This window comes from Pteropus medius, unplaced genomic scaffold, assembly GCF_902729225.1.
Source record: "Pteropus medius unplaced genomic scaffold, Ma_sr-lr_union100, whole genome shotgun sequence".
Lineage (NCBI taxonomy): Eukaryota > Metazoa > Chordata > Mammalia > Chiroptera > Pteropodidae > Pteropus > Pteropus medius.
The window spans coordinates 1-26,209 of NW_024354569.1; the positions used below are offsets into that span (position 1 = coordinate 1).

Genomic DNA, 26,209 nt, shown 5'->3' on the forward strand with positions numbered 1-26,209 from the left:
TTCCTGGCTATATGATAGAAAATGACTTGTTAAGTAAGACATACAAGTGCTAAACATGCTCATAAAGACAGATATCTGACTTTCTTGAGAAGTTTCTATTTGTCAAATAAAATGAGACATGTAAAAGAGAGAACTTTGAAATATAATGAATTAGTACACAGGATTCTTAAAGAACTTCAAGAAATGAATAACAACAGAAAGGAATTCGAGCCAAGTAGAAAAACAGAGCAAAAGACATGAATACACATTTCATAGAAGATATTAAAAAATAAATATCCAATATCCATGAAAATATGCTCAACTTCAAGTTATTAGAATTGCAAAATATAGCCACAATGAAGTCATAGTCATATACTCATTAGATTTGCAAAAATATCAAATATCTGATGATATCAAATGTTGAGAGGGATGTAGACAGAGCTGTTACACACTGCTCACAGGTGTGTAACTGATAATACGACTTGAGGAGAAAATTGTAACCATCTGTAAAAGTGAACATGCAAACAGGTGTACATAAAAGAGTCTTTCAGTACATCCTCAGCAACACTCTGAGCCATATCAAAATCTTGAAGCAACACAAACGACCACTGACTGATTGGATATATAATGTGTGATACAGTGAGAAATGGAACAATACATATCAGGGAAATGATGGGACCAGAGAAACGTGCAGCAACATAAATCTTAGACAGCATCGTGGATAAAAATAAGATTCAGAAAAATATCTCCTATGTACCATAATTTTAATGAAGGTAAGAAATATGACAATGCTGAATGACATATTTTAAGGAAATATATATAAGTACTTAAACTATTTTTAAGTATCATTGCAACACATTTAGCAATGAGAGTACCCCTGGGAGCAATGAGATCAGGGAAGGATAGCATCCACAGGTAGATTCTGTGATACTGATTATATGGTAGGTAACGGGCTACAAAATTTAGAAATGAATTACGTATATTATTGGTATGCATGAAAAAATACATGAAAAGTTGAAATATGTAAAGTTCAAAATCTTTTTTAGTTAGAAAACTCTTACAAAGCATAGATGGTATTCCATCTTACAATGACAGCAATTCAATATTCTTCCTACTTTGTGATGTTCCAAGATGGGCTACAGACTGAGAAAAACTTCTTTTTAACATAAAATTGAAAACCAAATTTTGTTTGTACCAAAACAAATTTTCATTAAGTCTATAATTAAAAGTAAGTTAAATTCAACTTTTAGGGAACACGTTTCTGTGCAAAATAACACATTTCTTTACCTATATCTTCAGTATTATGAAGACAAAATAAGATGCTTTATCTACTCTTTGAAGAATGGCAAAAATGTATATAAAAACTACTGAATTAAAGCACAAAAATATGTTTACAACTTGGATTAGTATGATTTTCTAGCATTTAATCAAGAATTAGAATCTGTTTTCATAATCAAAGATCCCATACAAGTTCACCCTAACCTGTGAATACATCCAACATCCCATTTCACTGACAGTGTCTTTAACCAAATACAATATCATCTCCCATTTAAATGTCAGACCTGCAAATTCATGGACACTGACCTGAGAAACGGAAGTAACTTAGAGACCAAATACATGATACAGCTGCAGAAAGCAGCTGTGCAGAAGAATAACAAATATTAAAATTTAAAACTATTCTTTTAGCTCCAGAAAATTCTTCTGAATATTAACCAATTGCTTTCTCATTAATTTGGGTAAAAGTGAATTTCCAAATATAACTTGTTTATCACTTTTGAAAAAAAATCTCTTCTGTGGGTCATTTTAATGTAATCTAAGAAAAAAATTGTAAGTTGAACTTAGTTTATTTTTTCTTCAAATAAGACAAATACCTGTAACTTTTAATTATCCTCCAAAATTTGTTAGATTGATTCTAATCTCAAACACAATTTACTCCACATATTCAAATCCACTGAATTCACTACATCATCTGTTTTAGAATTTACTGCATCTTTGCTGCTCTGGAATTAGTAACAAATATGTTTACTATTCGTGGCACATTCTTATTAAATCTATAGTTAAATTTTTACCCCACAGTTTTTTCATAGCATTTTTCATCTCCAAATTTCTTAGGCTGTATATTAAAGGATTCAACATGGGAGTGATAGCTGCATAAAGCACAGTTACATATTTGTCAATGGGGTAGTTGGAAACAGGTCTAACATAAATGAAAATACAGGGGACGAAAAAGAGGACAACTACTGTGACGTGAGAACTGCAGGTAGACAGGGCTTTGCGCCTCCCTTCCTGACTGTGACTTTTAAGAGAATTTAAGATGACTCCGTAGGAAATTAGCAGAATGATAAACATGATCATACAGATTGCACCACCATTGGCAACAACCGTGAGGCCTACAAAGTAGGTGTCAGTGCAGGCGAGTTCCAATAATGGGTACATGTCACAGAAGAAGTGGTCAATGACATTGGGACCACAGAAGGGGAGGCTGTACACAACGAGAATTTGAAATGTAGAGTGCATAAAACCTCCAACCCAGGCCACCACCAACAGCACGATGCAAACCTGTCTATTCATGATGGTTAGATAATGCAGTGGCTTACAGATAGCCACATATCGATCGTAGGCCATCACCACCAGTAGGAAGACCTCAGAGCCACCACATAAGTGGTCCAGAAAGAGCTGTCCCATGCAAGCTGAGAAGGAAATTGTCTTTTTAATATTGAGTAAATCTATAGTCAATTTCAGTGAAATGGCAGTGGAATAAACCACATCTATGAGTGACAGACAGGCAAGGAAGAGGTACATGGGGGAACCCAGGGAAGGGCTGGCAAAAATAGTCACTGCGATGAGCAGGTTGCCCACCACTGACACAATGTAGATGAGTAAAAATATGACAAATAATACTTTTTGCCCCTCAGGATCCTGAGTGAGGCCCAGGAGGACAAATTCTGTCACATTGTTAGTCTGTCGCATTGATTCTTCTATAAGGGCTGGTTCGGGATATGAGGTCAGGAGACGGGACCTGTAAAGAAATCATGAATGTGACTATAAACACATTGATTATGCTCTGGATACAACTTCATCAATATATCTTCTACAGTGGTTTATACACAATAAACATTTAGTAAATATCTATGAATTCTTTCTCCAAACAGCGCATTATACCTTCCCTTGACAATCAATTTCTTGTCAGATGATTTTGCTGGTGCTACAAGTAAAAAGTTCTATCTCTAGGTCTCAGTGGATCATCCACAGAGAAGAGGAATCAAAGGCCCGACATCAGTCACACGTTTCATAGAGCCTTGTTTAAACCATGTCAGTCCATGGCACAGAAGTCAGCAGTGATAAACCGGGAAAGGGTTCCAGCCCTTCAGAAACTCTCTCTCTGCTGGTGGCAAAACGACTGTAAACACACTGGCAAAGAGTAAGTCCCCTGAGTTGGTAGCACTTGTAGTGAGTACCTTCACAATATGAGCTGTGTCCCACCAAAAATAAACTCTCCTCTGGAATTACTCGCTTAATACAGTGGTGATCCATGATTAGAGGTTCAGTTCTCCATGATTCTAAGGAATTTCAGTCTTCATGGATATCTCATTAAATTTCAGGAGACCGTTCTTTGAACTGAATCAAATAACTACACAATTATCACATCAGTATAGCAATTACTTGATCTGACACTGTAGTCACAGTTTTTTTATTCGTTTTTGACTGTCGGCTTTTTTGTTTCACTTTTTATTTTAATTAGTTTCAAGTATACAGTACATTGGTTAGAGTTCGTAAAACAGTCCCCCCCCCAATTGCTCCCTCCCTCCCCTGACCCTCCACCTAGCCAACATATCCATTCTAATTGCATTCCCATGCTTTGTGCTCCCCATCCCTGTGTCCATCCATAACTACTAATTTGTACTGCTTTAACTATTCACCCCATTCTCCCAGCCCCCCAAAATCCCCTCCCCTCTGTCCATCACCAAATTGTCCACTATATTTGTGAGTCTGTTTTTGATTGGTTTGTTCTTTTTATTGCTTAGATTCTGCATATAAGTGAAATCATACAGTGTTTTTCTTTCTCTGAGTTAAATACCTTCTATGTCCATCTAAGTAATATGTTTTTCCATCCCCTTCCTTTTAGTCTGTGTCTTTTAATCTGTCTCTTATAGGCAACATGTAGGGGTCTTGTTTTCCTTTCCATTCATCCACTCTTTTAGTGGGAGCAGTTAATTCTTTTCCATTCAAGATACTTATTGATAAGAATGAAGTTGTTACCATTCCTTATTCCTGCTTTTGATACTTTTTATCTTCTTAAAGAAGCCCCTCCAACATTTCCTGTTATATGGGCTTATTGGTGATTAATTCCTTCAGCTTTTTTTTTGTCTGGAAAGCTCTTTATCTGTCCTTCAACTCTAACTGATAGCTTTGCTGGATAAATTATTCTTGGTTGTAGATCCTGGGTCTTCATCCTGTTGAATATTTTTTGCCAAGCCCTTCTGTATTGCATAGTGTCTTTAGAGAAATCAGCTGCCAGTCTTATGGGCTTTCCCTTTTAAGTAACTATCTGTTTTTCTCTTGCTGTTTTTAATATTCTTTCTTTGTATTTAAACTTTGGCATTTTAATTATGGTTCTTGGTGTGGGCCTCTTTGGATCCCTGATTTTTGGAATTCTCTGAGCTTCCTGGGGTTTTATGTCCATTTCCTTCACCAGGTTAGGGAAGTTTTCCATCATTACTTCTTCAAACAGCTCTTCAACATCTTGATTTTCTTCAGTTACACCGATCAGATGGATATTTGGACCCTTAATAGTGTCCCATATGATCCTTAAATTATTTTTATAGTCTTGGCATCTTATCTCTTGCCATTCTGATTGAGTATCCTTGGCTTTCCCATCCTCTAGATAGGGCATTTGATCCTTTCTTTATTCATTCTGTTTATTCCTTTATTTATTCCATTTAATACACTTCTCCTCAGATAATGTGTTCTTCATTTCAGACTGGTTCCCTTTTATAATTTCCATTTCTATTTTTATGTTTTTATCTCTTGTTGAAGTTCTCACTGAATTTAACCAAAAGTTCACTGAGCATCTTTATAACCAGTGTTTTGAACTCTGCATCTGTTAGATTACTTGACTCCATTATATCTGGATCTCTGTTCTCTCATATGGGTTTCTGTTTCTTTGTCGTCCCATTTTGGTTGCCTTTCTGTGTCTGTTTCTAAATACTAAGCAAAGCTCCTAAGTCTCTCGGTCTTATTAGTGTAGATTTGTGAAGTAGGTGTCCAGTGGCATAGTCCTGAGAGGGGCTCAGCTACAGGTCAAATTTAGCTCAAGCCTCTACCCCTACAGGGCCACCTGTCAAGATTCAGCAAGCAGTCCACAGACGCTGTGCTTATAGTTGCCTCAAAAGGCCACACCAGAAACCGAGGCCAGCTGCCTCCAGTGTCAGTCTAGGCACTGCTCAGCAAAGAGCACCTGACTCACTGAGGATACACCTGGATGTGGTTTGGGTGGGGCCTCGTGTTGGGGAGGCGGGGTTTCAGGGAATCCTCTAGGCAGAGCGACCTCTCTTATCCAGTCTGATGACCTCACAGCAATGGCAGTGCTGTGTCTGGTGCACTGGGTGGGGGCGGGGGCGAGGTCAACAGGGAACAATGGATACCACCAGCACTTTTGTACAGAGCGAGTCTTGCCTCAACCCTCACTCTGACAATGTCTCCCTGTAAGTCCCTAGTGCCCCCTGTGTGTAGACAAATCAGCACTAGTGCTCAGAGCGAGCAGGTCTGGCACTGCGAAAATGCGCTCACCGACGCGGCCCCTTTAAGAGGCTTCTGCCGCTGCCACTGTGCAGCCTCTGTCTCACTCAGCAGCTCGAGACCCGGCAGCCCCGCGTCCTCGCCCCGTCCTACCTTCTGCAATTGCAGGGTGATTTCTTGGATTTTTTTCTAGTTATATGGATTGTTCATCAAGATCCCAGGAGATTTTTCCTTGCTGTTGCTCCTTGTTTCTGTCACAACTTTGATTTGGTCGCCAGAGGGATGAACAACTTTCTGTCACAACTTTGATTTGGTCGCCAGAGGGATGAACAGAGCCTCTACGATCAGTTTCGGATCTGACTGTCAGCTGTTTAAGGAGTTGTAATTCTATGCATTTAATCATACCCTAGCCCACAACTCATAACACATATATACTATTTAGATTTTCAGCTCATATTTTTGAACTTAACCTAATGTGACTATCACCAACTACTACATTAGAAGCTAGTACTTTTTTCAAACCTTTTGTTGTAACCTAGGTAATGAGGGAGGAGAACTTAAGACACTGGAAGGAGAGAGAGAGGAAAATGGGACACAGTTTTATTTACAGTGCTTCTTAGGTGCTGAAAGAACTCAAAAAAGAGCTGCAGGGTCAAGGTTCCAAAAGGCAGCATACTCAAGGGAAAAGCCCGAGCTCAGTGTAAGAAGATATGGGTTTGGCCATTTAAAATGGATTTGCAAGTCTGTCTCGTTGGAAAATTAAGGGCTTTAACTGGAAAACCTCAGAAACATTTCCAGTCTAAGAATCTATGACACTTTTTGTGCAGCCCCATCTTATTCTATTCTGCTGACTTTTTCATATTTTTATAATTAAAGAAAAATCTCCGGGCCTATCACTCTGACTTCAACAATGTTATCCAGTGATAAATGGGATTTTAGAATTAGAAAGACCGAATAATGACTATAAGGTACTCGTTCAGGGTGTAATTTTAAACACCTAAAACATCCTCCGGGGAAAGTGTAGCACAGGGATGAATATCACGGACTCTGAAGCTGCACTGACTATGTTGAAATCCCAGCTTTGCCACTTCCTATCTAGGTGACCTTGGGCAACAGAAAAATCCTCTCTGTGCCTCGGGTTCATCATGGTTAGAATAGGGTACCAATAGTGCCTACCTTTAGGTGACTGTCTTATTACAAGTACCTAAAACACTTCCTGGCACCTGGTAAAGGTTTGATAAATGACAGCTGTTATCAACATTCTTGAACATTTCGCTATGAACACTGCATCAGAAGAAATCATTTGGGTCTTTGTAATTTTCTAAGGATTATAGACACAGTCCAAGATAAAAAGAATATAATACCTCTAATCCAAGGACCCGTCTATGGGCATAGGGTAAGAGCGTATGTTATAGGAATTATCCATTTTATGATATGTGAATTGTAGTATTACCTGTGAGGGAATGTATTCTGATTAGAAGCCAGGAGAATGATAGGGAAAAAGTTAGATCCATGCACTTTAGGAAGACCTAAATAGAAAATGAAAGAAGGATGCAATGAAGAAAGAGAAACTAATTTAAGAAATTAATATCCTCAAGTAATAAGAAGTTAATGTTGTAATTAAGTGAGATAAGTATTCTTTAAAAAATTTTCAGAAAGGTTTCCTTTCCTGAGGAAGTGCTGAGGTCAAATCCCCTGAGATGTCCCAGGTTTACTCAGGAGCCCCCTTGAGAAGCAATAACAAATATATATATTATACATCTTGGTGAAGAAAATGCAAAAAGAAAAAAAATCAATTCCTCAGAGTCCCTATAACAGATGATAAGTACAAAGTTAAACAAGAGAAAGGAATTGTACAACTATAGATACAAACCCAAACTCTTATTCACTGCTGAAGAAATTACTGGATTACTAAACCTCAGATGGAGAAGCCAAAACCATCCACACTGATTTGGCAGGGGTAGGGAGGGAAGACTGAGCAGAAAAAGCTGAGCTTTCTGTGGGAGCCAGCTGTGATGAACACTCAACATGCCTTACTCACATCGCTGCTCCAGTTTATTCAGGCATCTTTCATCGTTGATGCTACAGACTGATAAAGGCACACCCACTGAAGCACATAAAAGTATAAGGTAATCTCTATCCAATTTTTCCCACTTTTTGCTTTCTGCAGAAACTGTCAGTGCCCTTATTCTTATTAGTCATCGGTGTTGGGTTTCACCAGGATGAATCTTTTATTAGCCAGTGCAATTATTTAGATATAAAAGTTAGGTAAATAAATTATTCTCAGTCGCTGAAGTCATCATCGATTCTGTATTATAAAAACTGAAAGATGGTGTTACTGAGTTTTCAACTTAAACCACTAAATTAATAATTCTCTATTTAAAAAACATCATTTAACATAGCTTCTTAAAGTTTGGCTTTTTAAAAGGACAAATTAATATTTCATAGAAAGAAAAATGCCCCATAGTACTTTAAAATTACGGTTTATGACTCCTTAAGTGAGAGTAAATTAGGTACATCCCCGAGCACAGATTTCTTTAGAAATACGTACAAATATGGGTTGCTGTGATGATTTTAAAGATTCACATATATCAATTTTCCATATCAGAATCCAAAAATCTCTATCAAACTTCCATATTAGGGTCTAAAATCCCATATCAAGTTTCCAGGACAGAATAAGCATGTATTCCTTTATATTCTAACACGATTGATATGTATAAAATTTTAAGTCCTCCGATTAAAATTTTTTAAGTAATTATATATATATATTACCATAGCATGTAAGATATAATAGCCCATGAACCACGAATATATCAATTACTTTATCTGTAATGTATTACATGATTCTCCTTGATATTTGGCAAAATGGATGGTAAACACCTGGCAGGCTTTAATACTAAAACTAAATACATTTTGTAATTTCTGGTTAACTTCTATATTTTGCCAGCTAAAATTTCTCAATTCAGACTTTCTCCTATGAAAATGTATATTTAAGATGTTAGCTATATTTAAATACATTGAATGAATTTTCAATGATCATTCCTTCTTAGTAGTTTCAAGAATTCACCTCGGGTCTTTGCCTTAGTCTTTAAATCAGTACGTCTTTCACTGAGAGTAACTGTAGAAACCTCATGTATCTATACAATAATGGATAGTTGATTAGTAGATCTACAGATAATTTCATGTGGCCACATTTTCCATATTTCCACACAGACTCCCCATCACCTATTTTTCAGATAAGTGTAGCAGTATCCACTGCGGATGTCTACAATATAAAGACACTTAAATAAAACAATTATTTGCTGTGAAAAAAAATAGCAGAACATTCTCACCTGCTGGAAAATTTTTTCGAGAAAAACAAAGCTGCTCTGTTCAAATGACTATATAAAATCTGGCCGGATTAGTGGAAATTTACTTGGCTGTATAAACCTGGCCTAATTAGTGGAAGTTAACTTGGCCAAGTCTATTATTTGCCAAGATAAAAACTCCCAAAACTTTAAAACACTGAAATTAGTTATTTGAACGTGCCTCTTCTCAGTTCATTATGGTGAGGCAAACAAGAAGTACTTGACTTTGAGGATGTAGGGTAGCATTCATGTCTCTGGCCACTTCACTCTGTACCTAATGACACAAAAGCTGGGATTTATCTTCCTGAAATAGCCAGTGACTGAGTGTTCTCACAGGTAATAGTAGAACTTGTTAGCCTTTCAGTCATTCAAACAGCTCATCCCTAAGGACTCTTTTTCCCCCAATTAAAAGAATGTCTCTACTTCTTTCTAACTTCATCCCAGAAAATTGGGACCTCCCACAAGTTTTTAAAAGCAATGAGAGATATTGATGCAAAGGGAATTCTAACAAGAAAACATGTAGAGGACCAGATATCAGTTAAGATAGACACTAGCCTAGACAGAAATTTTAGTTTCCAGAAATCTCTCAGGTATTTCAATCCCCAAAATAATCATTCCATTTAAATGTGCAGACACAGCCTCTGACTTTTCACATCACTACTGTTTTAAATTTAAAAGAATGTAGGGACATTATAGATTTTTGTGAATAATTAAAACAAATTCAAATGAAGAAAGCTTTCCTGGACAGTTAAATACACTAGAACAAACTTTAGGGGGAAAAAAAATGGGGGTCTGGCCAAGAAAGAGCAGCAGACAGCCAAATGTATGAAAAGGCTCAAATTTGAAAAGAAAAGAATAAAGTGAATACGAATTTATGAGCTTCAAATTAGGAAATATTTAACTAAGGCAAATAATATTTAAGCCAAATGAAGGGAGACCCAGTCTCAGAATCCCTGACTCAACTCCTAGAAAAAGAGGTCCTTCTCCAGCTACTAGTCTCTGCTTTAGTGGCCCTGAGGCTCAGAGGCAGAGAGACTTGGGACTGAGGAAGATACTGAAGTTGATGTTTCAATTCTTGAAAAGACCAGTAATCACAGTTATATAGTTCTGAAGGTCTGAATCTATGTCAGCTGAAACCATAGAGATTTTCAGTCAAATAAAGCAGTTCCTTATTTTCAGTCCAGTATCATCTGAGTAACTATTTCTGCAGGAAAGGAATTATTTTCCAAAAGCCTGCCTACATCAAGTCTCTGAGGGCTTCCACTGTTATTTCTTTAATATACCTTACTATAGGCTCCAGTGAGCATCTTCACCTCCAGATATATTTAATTTAATATTGCATTTTCTGGGTCATAAGGGCCTTAAGTAAAGAGGCATTAAATACATGTCTGAGCCCGCTGAAGATTTTAATTATGTGCTGAACCCCACCAAAAGTTGCTAGGTTTGAGCTTACCTAGGAAATGAATGAAATTCTACAACTCTGAATGTTTCATGTATTACTCCTAAGATTGAAAGAGTACATCTAAGCAATCTTCTTCTTTTAATAGCAAAAGAGAGAGGTTATCCTTAATTTAGAAGAACTATCTGATATGATCAAGGTAACTTTGGACTCAATTATGACTCAGAACTGGGGAACTAATATATACATAGATTTAAATCTCTATGGCCTTTCCAGATGAATGCAAAGACCTACTAATGCCTTCTGCTTATCGAAATAAAGTAAAAGAATTTGCTAGATCAGATGATGTTAACAACAATCAGAAGCTGAATTTACATGCTCCAATAAGACCGATACACTGAAAATATTAAATAATGTAGATGTTGCCTCAAAATATGCAATATTCTCCAGTAATTCTCTACAAACCACATCGACTGCCATAATTTTTTGAAATGAAGTTTAGATATGAACATACTCAACTTAATTTATTACATTGATAACATCAAAATGGTTTCTTCTTCAAAGAAATAAGCTTGGGAGGATATGGGAGCTATGGTAAATCTCATTAGTCCAGTCTTTCTGGTCAATCCAGCCTAAACAAAGCCTAGACCAATTAGAAAAAGTTCCGGGAATAAAATAGTCCATGACTATTAGAGACATGCCACAAATCCTACCAAATGCATTACTATCCCTTTCACATCCCAGTAACAAAAAAGAAATGACACTGACTCTAGGGGATTTATATTGCAAAGTTACTCATGCGATGCCACTGGAATCCCATAACCCTGGTGCTCAGATGTTCTTGGAAGTATCTGCTACATGAATGTTTGCAGACTGGAGACTTTGGCAAAGCCTAATCCCACCACCCGGCCATGAACACCAGAATTTGGGATTCAATAATTCCCTGATACAGTGGACCCATGCAGTTCATTTGAAAGACAACTACTGGAAGTAATTGGATTTTCATAAAGACACAATTTAATGGCAGCACAACTGCATTTTGTGTCATAGGTGATATCAGAGGGTCACTCTCGAAAGGATGGAGTGGCATCACTAAGCTCCTTAATGAAAAAGAAATAGTTTATATAGAAAAATTTTATGGGAGGACATAGTAAAGATAAGATTATAACATCAATAAAATAGAGACATAAAATAAAGGAAACCAAAACAGCCAAAAGTTGGTACCTTTTTAATAAAACTGATAAACCTCTAGCAAGAATGATACAGAGGAAAGAAAGAAAATCCAAATACCAATCTCGGAAATACAAACAGATGAACATCACACAGATCCCTTGTACTTTAAATGAATAATAAATGGTTCTTATGAAAAACATTCCAGTATATAGAATAAGAGATAAAATGGGTGAAATATAGGAAAAACACAACCTTCTGAAATGACTCAATGAAACTGAAAAGTTAAATACTCCTATATCTCCCAAGAAATGAATGACTCTTTTGCACTCATGATTGAGTCATAGGAAACCGTAAGGAACCAACGGATGGCTAGAAATATGTGAATTTAGCAGGTTTATAGGATCTAAGGTTTAAAAAAAATATTCGGTTGCATTTCTATATATTAGCATTAAGAATAATTAGAAAATGAAAGCAATTTTAGTACCTTTTACATCTGAAAATGTAAATACATAGGAAAAGATGAGCAAGATCCCTACACTAAAAACCCCATATTTAAAATATTTAATTTAAATAAACCTTTAAAAAAATTTTAAATTTATTGGGGTGACAGTTCATCAAATTATATAGGTTTCAAGTATACAATTCAAAATACATCAAAAGTATATTGCAATGTGTGTTTACCACCCAAAGTCATATCGCCTTCTGTCACCATGTATTTGACCCCTTTCTCGTGCTCTAACTTCCCTCTTCCCCCTTTCCTTCTGGTAATCACTAATGTGTTCTGACTATGAGGTTTTCTTTGTGTTGTTGATTTGTTGCTTTCAGATTCATGTCCCACATATGAGTGAAATGGTGGTTCTCAACTTTTTCCGTCTGACTTACTTCACTTAGTATGATCCATTCATGTCATCGTAAATGGCAATATTTCATCTTTTCTTATGGCTCAGTAATAGTCACTGTATATATGGACCACATCTTTATCCATCATCTTTCGAAGGATACCGGTTGTTTCCATATCTTGGTCATCGTGAATAATGCTGCAATGAACACTGGGGTGCATATTTCTTTACAATGAATGTTTTCAAATTTAGAGAGTAGATACCCAGAAGAGGGATTGCTGGGTCATATGATACTTCTTAATTTTTTGAGGCACTTCAATACCGTTTTCTATAGTGGCTGTACCAATTTCGATTTCCACCAGCAGTATATGTAAGTTCCTCTTTCCCTACAATCTATCTAACATTTATAATTACTTGTCCTGTTGATAATAGACATTCCAATAGCTCTGAGGTGGTATCTCATTGTGATTTTGATTTGCATTTCCCTAATAGCTAGTGAAGTTGAGTATCTTTTCATTGATCTGTTGGCTGTTTGTATGGCTTTTTGAGAGAAGTATCTGTTCACATCCTCTGCCCGTGTTTTAACTGGATTGTTTGTTATTTTGTTGTTGAGTTGTATGAATTCTTTACATATTTGGATATTAGCCCCTTTCCAAGGCATTGTTTGCAAATATCTTCTCCCATTCTGTTGGTTGCCTCTTTGTTTTGCTGATGATTTATTTTGCTGTACAAAACCTTTTCAGTTTGATATAGTCCCATTCATTTATTTTTGCTTTTACTTCCCTTGTCTTTGAAGTCAAATCATAAATTCATCTCTAAATCAAAGATCTATGGATTTAGCACCTATGTTCTTTTTCTATGCAATTTATTGTCTCAGGTCTTATATTTAGGTCTTTGATTCATTTTGAGTTAATTTTAGTGTATGGTGATAACAGTCTAGTTTCTTTCCTTGCCACATGACTTTGCTTTGTTCCCAGCATCGTTTATTAAAAAGGCTATCTTTTCCCATCGTATGTTTTTGGCTCCATTGTTGAAAATTATTTGCCCATATGAATGGACTCTCAATTCTGTTCCACTGCTGTGTGTGTGTGTGTGTTTCTGCCAAACATGATGTTGTGATTATTGTTGCTCAGTAGGTGCAGAGTGATACCTCCAGCCTTACTCTTTTTTCTCAGGATGGCTTTGGCGATTCAGGGTCTTTTGTACTTCCATACAAATCTAATGATTTTTTGTTCTATTTCTTTAAAAAATGCCGATGAGATTTTGATGGGAATTGCATTAAATCTGAATAATGCTTTATGTAATAAGGTCATTTTAACTATGTTGATTCTTTCAATGCAAGAACATGGAACATCTTCCCATTTCTTTGTGTCTTCTTCCATTTCTCTAAATGTCTTATAGTTTTCATTACATAGGTCCCTCACATGTTTCATTGGGTTTATTTCTAGGTATTTTATTCTTTTTGTTGCAATTGCAAAAGAAATAGTTTTTTCGTTTCTTTTTCTGACAATTCATTATTAGAGTATAGGAATGCAATGCATTCTTGAACATTGCATTTTGTATCCTGAAAAAATACTGTATTTCCTTATTATTTCTAGTGGCATTCTTGTGGAGTCTTCAGGGTTTTCTACATAGAGAATCATGTTATCCGCAAAAAGTGAGTTTGACTTCTTCATTTCCTATTTGGATACATTTTATTTTTTTCTCTTGCCTGACTGCACTACTAGAACCTCCAATGTTATATTTAATAACAGTGGTGATAGTAGACAGCCTTGTCTTGTTTCTAATCTTAGGAGATTTTAGTTTTTCACCATTAAGTATAATACTGGTTGACAGTTTCTCATATATAACCTTTATTATGTTAGGTACTTTCCTTCAATACCTATTCTATTAAGTGTTTTTGTCATAAATGGATGCTGTTTCTGGTCAAAGGCTTTGTCTGCATCTCTTGATATGATAATATGATTCTCATTTTTAATTTATGCGGTGAATCACATTAATTGCTTTGCATATGTTAAACCATCTATGTGCCTGGGATGAAGCCCACTCAATTATGGTGTATAACCTTTTTAATATGTTGCTGTATTCGGTTCGCTAGTATCTTATTTAGAATTTTTGCATCTCTGTTCATGAGAGATATTGGTCTGTACTTTTCTTTGTATTATCTTTATCAGATTTCGGTATCAGGGTAGGCCTCATAAAATAAGCTAGGTTATTGAATCTTCTTCTGTTTTTTGGAAGAGTTTGAGGAGAATGCTATTAAGTCTTCTTTGAATGTTTGGTAGAATTCAATGGCAAAGCCATCTGGTCCTGGACTTTTACTTTTGGTAGATTTTTAATGTTTGTTTCAATTTCCATACTGCTGATTGGTCTATTTAGATTCTCCAGTTCACTTTAGGAAGATTGTATACTTCTAAGTACTTGTCCACCTCTTCTAGGTTATTAAATTTGGTGTTACATACTTTTCTATAGTATTCTTATAAAATCCTTTGTATTTCTGTGGTATTTGTCATAACTTTTCTTATTTCATCCCTGATTTTGTTTACTTGTGTCTTTTCTCTCTTTCCTTTAGTGATTTAGTGAGGGCTTTGTCAATTTTATTAAACTTCTCAAAGAACCATGTCTTTGTTGTAATTATTTTTCTATTGTTTTTTATTGTTCTCAATTTCATTTCATGCTGCTCTAATTTTGATTCTTTCCTTCTGCTGATTTTAGGCTTCATTTTTTCTTCTTTTTCTGTTTTTTACGATGAAGTGTTTATTTGGACTCATTCTCGTTTTTCAAGATAGGACACTAATGATATGAACTTTCCTCTTACTACCATTTTTTCCATGTCCCAAAAGTTTCGATATGTTGTAGCGACATTGTATTCATTTCTGTGTATCTCTTGATCTCTCTCTTTAGTTCTTCTCTTACCCAGTCAATTTTCAGGAGGCACTGTTTAATCTCCTTGTATTTGTGGTTCTTCCCGCTTTCTTTTTACAGTTGATCTCCAGCTTCAAAATATTACAATCAGAGAATATGGCTGATATGATTTCAATCCTCTTTTATTTGTTGAGACTTTCTCTGTGTCCCGGTATGTGACTGATTCTTGAGACTGTTCCACGTGCACTAGAAAAGAATGTATAAGCAGCGGTTTTGGGATGGAAGGCTCTGTAGATGTCAATTACGTCCAGTTGGTTTAATGCGTCATTTAAGGACGTTATTTCCTTATTGATTTTCTGTTTGAATGATCTGTCCATATCTGACAGTAGGGTATTTAGGTCCCCTACTATGAGAGTGTTTTGGTCTGTTTCTCACTTTAGTTCTCTTAGTAATTGCTTTATATATTTAGGAGCTCCCAGATTGGGAACATAGTTATTAATAAGTGTTATGTCCTCTTGGTGCATGATTCCCTTTATCATTATGAAGTGTCCCTCAGTGTCTTCCTTTACCTTTTTTTTATTTTGAAGTCTATTTTGTCTGATACTAGTACCATTACACTCGCTATCCTCTTAATGCCATTTGCTTGAAAATCATTTTCTGCCTTTTCGCTTTGAGTCTATACTTTGGAAGTGAGATGTGTCTCCTGGAGGCAGCAGATAATTGGGTTTTGTTTTTTGATCCAGTCTACACATCTGTGCCTTTTTATTGGTGAGTTCATTCCATTTACATTTAGGGTGATTATTGAAATATGAGGTCTTCTTCTAGCCATTTTATCTTTTGCTTGCTGATAATTTGGTTTTTCCATTCTTTTCTTGTCCTTGATTATTTTAATTTGGTTGGGCTTATGGATTTTCCCTCTGGTCCTTCTTGTTTTATGTTATATACTTCAGTTCTGGATCTTTGGTGTTTGGTTGCCATTAAGAATCTGTAAAGTGCATATATATGTATTTATATATAAAAATATATATATGTATTTATATACATATAAATGTAAATATATTTATAGGTAGTGGTTCATATATGTATTTATATATATAAATATATATTTCTAGACAGTAGTCCACATATATGTATTTATATGGATATATACATATATTTAGTATATGTATATATGTATATATTATATATAATATATAAATACATATATTTATTATATGTATACATATAAATATATATAAATATATTTATAGACAGTAGTCCATTTTCTACTGCGTGTGCCTTAAATCCATTCCCCTTATGAATTTGGATCTTTGATTCCTTCCCCTTTCTATTATTGTTGTCTCAAATTGTCCCTATGTATGCTCAATGTTCATTTCTATCTTGTGATATCAATTCTCTTCTTATTGTTTAAGCTAATAATACACCGTCTTGATAAGCATTGCATTACTCTGCCTCTTTCTGGCTATTAGTTTCCTTACTCATAGTTATGTATTTTTTTGTAATTTTGTTTCAGGCCTAATCTCATTGAGTTTTTCCCCTAATGCAGGCCTCATAGTGGAGAATTCCCCTTTTCTATGTGTATAAGGTCTTTATTTCTCCTTCATATCTAAAGAAGAGCTTTTCTGGATACATTATTCTTGGCTGGTAATTCCTTTAATAGTTTGAATATTTGGTTCCACTCCTTTCTTGTTTGTGAGGCTTGTGCTGAGAAATCCGAAGATAGTCTAATGTGCTTTCCTTTATAGGTTACCATCTTCTTTTCCCTGGTTGCCTTGAGAATTCTTTCTTGGTCATTAATTTTTTGATAATTTTAATATAATGTGTCTTGAAGAAGGCCTTTAGGGTTGAGATAATTGTGTGTTCTGTTAGCTTCTTCGTTTTGAAGCTCCACTTCATTTCTTAGATTTGAGAAATTCTTATCAACTCTGTCTGAATATGCTCTCTTATCCTATCTCCTTTTCTTCTCCTTCTGGAATACCCATTATTCTTATGTTGCCTTTCTTGATAGTGTCAGCTAGTTCTTGTATTTCTCCTTCATTTTTTTTCATTCTTCTGCCTCTCTCTTATTTCTGAATTATTTCTAGATTTGTCTCCGATATCACTGATCCTTTCCTCCATTTGATGAAATCATTTCAAAGGTTGTTATTTCATTCTTCCTTTCTGTTAGTGTTCTTCATCTCCAGAAGTTCTAGTTGGTTCTTTTATGGTGTTTCAGTCTCCTTGCTAAAAAAAACTCATTCTGCTGATCTAGTTTTTTCTCAATTTCTGGTATTATTTATCTGAGTTTTTGTCGATCTCATTGAATTTTCTCAGAAATACAATCCTATATTCTCTATCATTTAAGTTGCAACATGTTTCTATATCTTTAAGTTTATTTTCTAGAGATTTTTCTCTTTCTTCCTGAGCTGCCTTGTCACCTTGGTTGTTCATGGTGTTTGATGGACTATTTCTATGCCTCAGCATTAATGGAAGTGTATTCTGCTTTTTTTTAGGAATAGATTTATTATATAGAAGTCTCATTTTAGCCTGCTGATAAAGTGCTTTTCTTTTGATTTCCAATAGGTGGCATCTAAGCCTCCTGGATCCCAGCTTTGAGACTTTATCATTCTTTTTTTCTTACAGTCAATCACGATCGCTACCCTTGGTCTCAGTCCCTGTTAGTTTAGCAACAGTTTTGGTAGCATTTGGCCAAATTCCCCTGGACTCCACGGTGTTCAGTCTTGGAGGATATGGGGGTGGGGAAGGGCACACTCTGGGATGGTGAGTGGGGGATGCTGCTAGTCTCAGTGTCTCAGCTTCATGCTTCACAACCACAGATGCTAAGACCCAGCTGTTGTCCCTCCACAGTTAGTTCCAGCTCCGCTTTCTGCCTTGATCCCTGGTCCCTGCTGTGTGGAGCTCACAGATCCCTCTGGTAGGCCTGTTCAGGTAACCAGCCACAATTTCAGGGAGCTCTGGCTGCAAGAAGCAGCTTCTTTGTTCCTCCCAATCTACCCCGAGACTCCTGTGTTTCTGACCTCTGGAAGCTCATATGCACAGATCACTCAGTCAGACATGCTTGTGTACAGGTGGGGTGTTATTTATTGAGCTTTGGATGTTCAGCTTATTGTTATTTCAAAGGGAGAGATCTCAGGACATCTCTTATTCTGCCTTTCTTCTGACGTCACTCTCATTGTGGTTTGATTTGCATTTCTCTAATGATTAACAACGTTAAACACATTTTCATGCTCCTATTGGCTATTGTCATGTCTTCTTTCAAAATATTTCTATTCAGGTCCTTTGCCTATTTTTTAATTGGGTTATTTTGAGGTTTTTTTGCTATGGATTATAGAAGTTCCTCATATATTTTGGATATTAACTCCTCATGAGACATATTTTTGGCAAATATTTTCTCCCATGTTGGTGCATTTTCACTTTTTTGGTCGTTTCCTTTCATGTGCGGAAGCGGTCTGGATTTATAACTTCAGATCTTGGACTTTACACTGATCAGATGAGATGAGATGAGGTCTTAACTGGCCTGAGAGCTTCCGCTTCCTCCTCTGGGAGCTCTGAGCATCCATTTTACTAGTCAGACAACCTCACTGGAGAGACTCTGTCTATATAACCCTGTATCTACATGGAAAAGGATGAGGATCCAGAAGAGCCTGGTTGTCCAGCTATCCCTGCCAAGGCACCATTCATATGTGCAAAGTCATCTTGGACCCTCCTTAAAAACCCAGCAATTACCTGAATACTACAGAGTGATCTTAGCCCATGCCAGAAGGATTGTTCAGTCAAGTTTTGCCTAAACAGGAGGAGAAGAAGAAACGGTCCCAAAACTGAACCTTCTAGGTATAATTAGACAGACATGTTAAATAGAAATTTTTCAAATTATTACAGAATTTAATCATAATGCTGTCAGACTATTCTTCCTGTTTGGGGGAAATAAGCTTAGATAATTTTTCATCTTGTTGTGTATATATATGTTTACTTAATGGAGCAAGAGGTTATCAAAATTCATCACTAAAAATTCTCTCTCCAATAGATCAAATTTCAATAATATAAGTAATTGACAAAGTTGATAAAGTGTCTCAGACATTGTTCAGGGAACAGAGAGCACAAAGACATTAAGATAATTTCCCTGACTCCAGGGAGCTTAAAGACCAATGAGCATGCAACAGGATTTTCATCTTATCTCTTGAAATAACTATACAAAGTCGAAAATTAGCTAAATGTCTTTCTTACTCCATTTGGGCTATTATAACAGAATATTTTAGACTAGGTGGCAGACAACAAGCATTAATTTCTAAAAGTTCTAGAAGCTGGGATGACTCAAGGTACTGGCAGATTCAGTGTCTCATGAGGGCCTGCTTCCTAGTTCATAGACAGCCATCTTTTTGCTGTGTGCTAACATGGCAGAAGGAGCAAGTGAGCTCTCAAAAGAAGGAGGGGTTTCTTTTATGAGGACACTAATCCCATTCATTAGGGCTTCACCTCCATCCCAAAGGCCCCATATCTAAATACCACCACATTATAAAGGATTTAACTTATGAATCGAGGGGGTCACAAACATTCAGTCTATAGCAATGTGCAAAAGTGTAGAAATTAACTATATAAATTTTTATTAAATCAAATGTTTGATATTACTTGGTGAATAGTGTTATGTTTGAGAAGATTTTTAGGATGATATAAGAAACCTCCATGTAATAACAGGGATAAATCTTAGTACATACGGTTTTCATGCAGTGTGATTTCCTCTTGAAAAACATCCATTTTCCCCTAGCCTTAGTCTCTTATGATTTCAGACTAAACAGAGAGGCAGAATCATGAATTTCTTTGACCACATGCTTCCTACCATCTTCTTGGCAAATAATATTTTGTTTAAAGCCTGATTCATACAGAGAATTTTATGAATGAGAATTGTGTCAAATAAAATGATATAGTCTGGCCTCTCTTTCATCATCAACAAAATTAATGCTAGATGGGTTAAAAACAATTTTTGAAAATCATTTACCGAATAATCTGAATTTCATTCATAAAATCAGTAAGAATAGTATATATTGTCAGCATCTGTCTTAACAATGATATCACCCAAAATATCTAGTGCAAGTACTGCATTTCATATTTGAAGCTCATGGATTATGGAGTACTCTAATTTTACACATATAACAGAGGGATGGCTATGAAACACTAAAGGCAAAATGGATATGACATACTGAAAACATCAAGGGAATTATCAGATATTCTAAACTATCTGGGAAAACTAATGGGTCATCTTCATGAAAACATAACTCCAGACTAAGTAGATCCACATGAAAAGATAATATAATTTCCTAACCAGGAGAAGACATAAGATTTAGTTATTTTTCTGCATATCTTCCTTGTTCATTCAAATTATTTTATATACTTAGCCACTTCATGATTAATATTAGAATTCTGAAGCATCATTCTTATTCAACCTTAGCATACTAAGCAATATGAAAACAATTATATCCCTAGAATTGTGCAGATACAAAAATAAGATATATACTTCAAATATTAATGTGGGCTATCTTTATGTGAAGAAAAGTAAACCAAGGTTTTATGTCTTATTTCTTTTTTTATTTTCTGAAATCTGTAATGAACACTATTAATTATTAAAATGATTACATTATGTAAGAGAACCATGAGAAAATCTCCCATTAACTAAAAACAATATATTGTATTAACTATTGCAAACTCATCACATAAAATGTAAACTATAGTCTCAACAAAAAAACTTTTACACACAAAAACCGAACATATATTTTCTGAAATTATGAAAAATATTAAAATATATTTAAACAAAAACTATATATAGAATTAGGAAATTATGAAAATCTTTAAAATATATTTTGATCATTAGAAATACCACAGAAAAAAATGTTTTTCATCATGCCCAAGTTATTAAACCTGAGTTGAAATTTACTATAGTTAAATAATCACACATGGTGGGATAATTCTTCACTGAAAATAGGTGATACATTTCTCTGCTGTCTCATTATCTTTTCCTGGTCCAGAGCTTTTTCATGGCACTTTTCATCTCTCCATTTCTCAGAGTATAGATTAAGGGATTCAACATAGGAGTGATAATGGTATAAAACACAGTCAAAGATTTATCAATAGGTAAGGTAGAAGGGGGTCTCACATACATAAAAATACAAGGGACAAAGTAAAGGACCACCACGGTGATGTGAGAGCCACAGGTGGATAAGGCTTTGCGCCTCCCTTCCTGACTGAGGTTCTTCAGGGAGTGCAGAATGACCCCATAGGAGATGATTAACAGCACAAAGATGACCACGCAGATGGCCCCGTCATTGGCAACCACGGTGAGGCCAATAACGTAGGTGTCAGTGCAGGCAAGTTTCAATAAAGGGTACATGTCACAAATGAAGTGATCAATGACATTGGGACCACAGAACGGAAGATTGTAAACAAAGAGAAGCTGAACTACAGCATGCAAAAAACCTCCAACCCAGGCCAACAGTAGCAGCAAAATGCACACTCGTTGATTCATGATTGTCAAATAATGCAAGGGTTTGCAGATGGCCACGTAGCGGTCGTAGGCCATGACCACCAGAAGTAAAATCTCTGCACCACCAAAAAAGTGCCCAATAAAAAGCTGGCTCAGGCAAGCTTGGAAAGAAATGGTTTTCTTCTCATTGAGCAAGTCTATAATCATATTTGGGGTGACTGTTGTAGAATAAACAGCATCCATAAATGATAAGTAACCAAGAAAGAAGTACATAGGGGCATCGAGGGTTGGGCTGACCACAACGGTCACGACAATGAGAAGGTTGCCCACCATTGTCACAATGTAGATGAACAAGAACAGAACAAATAATATTTTCTGACCCTGAAGGCTCTGAGTGAGCCCCAAGAGGACAAACTCAGTCACATTGTTCCTTTGTTCCATAGGTCCTTCAGTACATCTACTTTCAGAGTTCAGGACAAATTACCTGTAAATATGATAATTGCTAGTGACTTACTGAAATCTTAAGATAATTTGTTTATTCATTCAACAAGTAGGCATTATAATATATTAGGCTACAGAACTTTCAGAGATTATAAGAATACAAGCTGATTAAAACATAGTCCCTAACCTCAGCACTGTTAGAGACTAATGGAGAGAATTGTCATTAGAGACTTTAGTGGGAAAAGGACACATTATGAAACAAATAGGTTGCCACAAATAGTTGTCCATCTGGAAGCTAATAAAATTGTACATATAGCTAAAAACTTATACAAAAATAAAAATTGATTAAAATTTTATTGAAAAACTAAAGCAAGGTTTATGTTTACATTCTAGTTAACAAAAGAAATGATTTTCTACATTACAGGGGTGGAAGAATCTCCTTAACTAATCACTGAAATCCCAAATAGACAATATCAAATTTTTTTAAGGATTTAGGAATAGATACCATAAAGTTAATAGACAAAAGAATTTTGGGGAAGAGATTTACATTTTGGAGGACATACGCACAGTTAATATCTAAAATAAACAAAGAGATCTAAGTAATTAACAAATGAAAGACAAACCAATAGCAAAGTGAATAAATCACATAAACAAGCAATTAAAGAACAAATACATCTAAATGGCTAATAAATATATGATTAAATGTGGAAACTCACCCATAAATAAAATTTGAAATAAGTCTGCTTACTATAGTATTACCTTGGATTTTTGAAAGTCACTCAGTCAAGTTCTACAGATGCTACATTATCCTCTAATTTCTAACAGATTACAAACAATGTTTAGAAAACATACTGTTGAATCTACCATGAGATTTAGAAATATCTGCCCATTATAATATGTCCAAATAGATACACTTGAAATTAACTTCCAAGAATATTGATGTTAGAAAAGGTAAATTTATTCTGGACTTTTATAATATGAAAATAATATGAAAGCCTATTACAGAATTGAATTAATTCCCCCATATTTTAATAATCACAAAGGATATGGTTGATTATGATCATTGCTTTAGAGAACTTTGAAAAGACCAAATTTTCACGTCACCCATGTACTCTTGCAAAATGTAAAGCCTAGTTCAGAATCTTATGTATCAATGCACTTCCTGAGTTACCTGCACAATGAGAGAGCCATTCAATCCACATTCTGGGCTGTGGTGCCTTCTCCTTTGCCTTCTTGCCCTGATGCCATCTCTGTGGACACAGAGAGCAAGAAAGCATAGGTACCATCATGGGACTTCAAACTGTTTCCATGTGACCAACTTTTCCATGCTTACAGAAAATCTGATTCATTTCAGTCTTTCTGAAAAATATTATCTTTCAAATGGTTGAGATTTTCAAAATGAATATGAATGTCCTGTTATCTAAGAAACTCTGAGTCTTGACTGTGAACAGAGACCCAAAATATTCACTGGCAGCAGAATTTGTCCTAATAACAAACTAATGTTAAATCAACATTTTGATGGGAGAGAAAACTGTGACTTGTGCATGAATTATTTAGATAAAGATTTTATAGTTTGTTTTTTATAACAGTGAAAGTGATATTAGTGAAATAGCCTTTATAACATTATGATTCATAATCAGTTACACCGACATGTCTTCAGACAGTAGCACTGTTGAACTCTGGGTTACCTGAAGGATGGAGAATCATTTCATAGACATACTTTATGTTTTGAGTCCATCATTTCAATTCCTGAAAAAGCTAGTCATGTGAATACCGATACGGACAAACACTCTCTGAAGTAAGGCCACAGGTCTATAAACACTTTATCTACACTGGAATTACAACACAGATTATTGAATCATTCAGTTGGTGCATCTCCAAGGGTAAATCTTCTCTAATTAAATTCATTGGGACCTTAATCATAATTTTGAGTACTGTAGATTCTGCATCTCCAGAGATGCCACCAGGATAATCACCATGTCAAACAAGATTTACAGAACCATGCTCTCTCAGAGAAAAATCATAAAAGAATAACTTGAGGTCAAATGACCAAAGAGGAAAGGTCCAGTCTGGGAAAAATGAAACATGTATAAACTCTCTTGTTTAAATCATGACCTTCAAAATAGGCAAACCAGCTTAAATTTAAGCTATGTCTTTGAAGATAAGATGATATTATTATTTCATATATTTTTTTCTGATATATTTACTTGTTTTAATGAGGAGATTAAATCTGGTCTCTGTTTCCCCATCTTGGCCTGAATTAATGTACAATGATAATTAAATATTTTAAAATTTAGCTACATTTTATGAAAATAGGTCAAAGAAAAAAAATAATCATATCCGTAGTTTCCTAAGCATAGTAAATTCTCTCTCACTTTCTGAAAAATATATTGTTATATTATGATAATAGATTAATTTTTTAATATAAAAGTATAAATTTTAAACTCAAAATCAGTATCATGCTTAATAGTGAAACACTAAAAACTGTCTTATTTAGGATAGTTTTAAAAGCAGAATTTTCCTCCTCTTTATGTTTTTATGCTTATGTTATAACAGAAATGAGACATAACTATAGTAATAATGTTCAAGGATGCCTCTGACCCTTTATAGAACTACTAGTGAAGAAAATGTACAAATCCTAGCCAAAAAAGCAGAATTATGGGATACAAATCCTCACAACTCCCAGCAAAATGTGTATGCTTCAATGGAACTAACAGAAAAAGAATACAGAAAAGTGAATGAGAAACAGAAAATGAATCAATAAAATAGATAAACTTCTAGCCACTGACCTAGAATGAAAAATAGAGAACAAACAAATTACAAATATCAGAAATGAAAAAGAAGACATAATACAAACCTACAGACATTAAAAGGGTAATAAAAAGATACTATAGATGGCTTTATGCTCATAAATATGACTACTTAAAGGGACTAATTTCTTGCAGCACACAAATTGCCAAAGCCTACTCAAAAAAAAAGAGATAACATATATATCCCTTTTGTTATGAAAGAACTTGAATTCCTTTCAACGAAGTGGATCCAAAAGTAGATCACTACACACATGAATTCTACTGAACACTTAAGAAAAAAATATCAATTCTATAGAAATTTTTCCTCGATGTAGAAGAGTAAGAAACACTTTATAAATCAGTTTATGACACCAAAATTATCTTGATACCAAAACCAAAGAGTTTAAAAGAAACATTCGGATTCATACATGAACACAGCTGTAAAAATGCTCAACAAGTTCTAGCAAATCAAATTCATACCTGATGGAGTGATGTCAAAAATATGGCAGAATGAGAAATGTCCCCAGATCTCTCCCTTTGAAACAGCAATACACTGAACATCTAAAACTCTACAAAAAAAAACACCCAAACCGCACACCAGCATGTCTGAACACGGGATCTGCGCATAAGAGGTACCACAGGACAGAACCCAGGGTGTCGGGTGGTGGACTGGAAGAAACAAAGAAGCTGCCTCTTGCAGCCGCTAGAGTTCCCTGTAGGAGCAGGGGCAGTGGAGAAGGGTGGTGAGTTCCAGGGTGGAACAGCCCTGCTGGGAATGCTGTGAGCTCCACATGGCCAGCAGCAGTGCCCAAGCATCAGGACAGAAAGCAGAGAAGCAGGGATGGCAGAGAAGTGGGGACAGCAGAGAAACAACGGTTGATTTCTACTGGCCTCAGTTGCAAAACCAAGGCTCAGCCGCAGTCCCCATCCCCAAACCCATAGGGCCCCTCCCCCCATACTCTCTGAGATGGAACATCGCAAAGTGCCAGGAGAATCTGAGCAAATGCCACCGAAACTGTTGCTAGGACTGACAGGGACTGAACTGAGGGTAGCGACCGGTATTAAATGTCTACAAGAAAATAAAAAGGCATTATTTAGGCTTTCTATAAAACAAGGATCCAAGAGGCTTAGATGCCACCTACTAGAAAACAAAAGAAAAGTGCCTT

At 35.6% G+C, this 26,209-nt stretch overlaps 2 protein-coding genes across 2 annotated transcripts; both read right to left on the reverse strand.

Moving 5' to 3' along the window:
• Positions 1-2,004: 2,004 nt before the first annotated feature.
• LOC120596696 (olfactory receptor 4A5-like) lies at positions 2,005-2,949 on the reverse strand. The gene has a single exon (XM_039855171.1). The coding sequence runs from the start codon at positions 2,947-2,949 to the stop codon at positions 2,005-2,007; it is 945 nt and encodes a 314-aa protein (XP_039711105.1).
• Positions 2,950-21,339: 18,390 nt separating this feature from the next.
• On the reverse strand, positions 21,340-22,254 carry LOC120596693 (olfactory receptor 4A15-like). The gene has a single exon (XM_039855167.1). The coding sequence runs from the start codon at positions 22,252-22,254 to the stop codon at positions 21,340-21,342; it is 915 nt and encodes a 304-aa protein (XP_039711101.1).
• Between the last annotated feature and the right edge of the window lie 3,955 nt (positions 22,255-26,209).